General features: G+C 41.3%; 1 protein-coding gene across 1 annotated transcript; it reads right to left on the bottom strand.

Moving 5' to 3' along the window:
* Nucleotides 1–465: 465 nt before the first annotated feature.
* Nucleotides 466–1,237, bottom strand: LOC108977400 (gustatory receptor for sugar taste 64f-like; the record flags this gene model as incomplete). The annotated part of the gene is given in 3 exon segments (XM_018947067.1): nt 466–727; nt 830–984; nt 1,060–1,237. Coding segments are annotated over 3 exon segments (579 nt in total), but the record flags the coding sequence as incomplete, so codon positions are not given.
* Between the last annotated feature and the right edge of the window lie 118 nt (nt 1,238–1,355).

Raw genomic sequence — 1,355 nt, 5'->3', positions numbered from 1 at the left:
GACAGTGGACATATGCTGCTAACACATTATGCAAGCTAGCTTTCTGATGGAATTGTATAAGTGTCAGCTCATATGTTATTATAGTTCCAGCAACCGAAAAACATTGAACACACAATAACAGAAAGCACAAGATAAGAAAAACAGAATGTAGAACTCCAGAAAGGCAGGCTAATAATTATTTAGTTTGAATATGGTAAATTGATACTCACGTATAACAAAAAGAAGGTCAATTTGAAGAAAGACAACAAAAGAACGGAAACCAGAAATCAGATTCCACAAAAAAGAAGTAAGTAGAGTTCATTACACAACAAAGAAAAAAGCTCGAAGGCAGTGCAGAGATACGTTCCGCGTAAGCCATGTCCCGCAACAAAGTGCAAGTGCAGAAGTAATGAATAGGCAAATCGCCGAAGTGCCAGCACACGTGACTGCCCATCCACAAAAGATCGGCAGAATGCAAGGCTGTACGATACTTACGCTCAGCACCAACTTCCATGGGAGATGAAAGAATTTCATGCCACTTAATGCAACCAAATCGGTGCTAATATCCTCCGATGAACGTTTCACCACAGTGCACCAAGACTCCTTCGGCACGCAGCGTAACTCGCGCAACGACTTCCGTGACTCATCATTGATGCTGGCCGATTAAAATAAAACGGCCAACGTACGGCGGATAAGAAAGAAGAGTAAGAAGTTAAAGTACGCGAAATGGGCGAGCGATGGCATTTTACTACAATGAGTGAGAGAAAAACAGACGAGACATAAAATTGCCGGCTACTACTCACCAAGCGAACTGAATTATATACCATTACCGAGGCATGTGTAAGCTCACTGAAGACTATGCAGGAGTTGCACACAAATGAAATACAAATTATTCGAGAAGGATGTCATGGTAATGAGCGAAATGGCGCCGTCAATGCGTGTGCAGAGCTCGCACAAGTTCCGGTGTTGTTTGCGTCGCGTCGACCAGTACATATCTGGCATACGCTGTGTCGGTCAGTCGATCACAGAAAGCAATCAAAAATGTAAGGCGGTATTTAGAAATGTGTAAGGTAAGCTCACCATACCCTTGAACTTGAATAAGTTATAGCCGAGCTGCCTAAATTTCACTGCCAAACCAATGCCAACAATCACAACGAAAACATCCACATAATTCCAGATGAAGGTGCAAAGTATGTTCTGTTTGCCCCAAATGGCTTGCGGTTTGAAGAAGGAGAAAATCATAAATAAGTTGGTCAGAATAAAGATAATTTTGGTTGAGTACTCGGTCTGCGGACAATAGTTGTGTGTTCATCTGAAAATATAAAAATAAATTTAAAGAAAATCGAATTTGAGCATATTGAAACGAAGCCTTTACG

The sequence above is a fragment of the Bactrocera latifrons genome, unplaced genomic scaffold (assembly GCF_001853355.1).
Source record: "Bactrocera latifrons isolate USDA-ARS-PBARC rearing strain unplaced genomic scaffold, ASM185335v1 scaffold_888, whole genome shotgun sequence".
Classification (NCBI taxonomy): domain Eukaryota; kingdom Metazoa; phylum Arthropoda; class Insecta; order Diptera; family Tephritidae; genus Bactrocera; species Bactrocera latifrons.
Note: the sequence above shows the minus strand (reverse complement) of the source record. Positions and strands in the feature narration are given on the sequence as shown.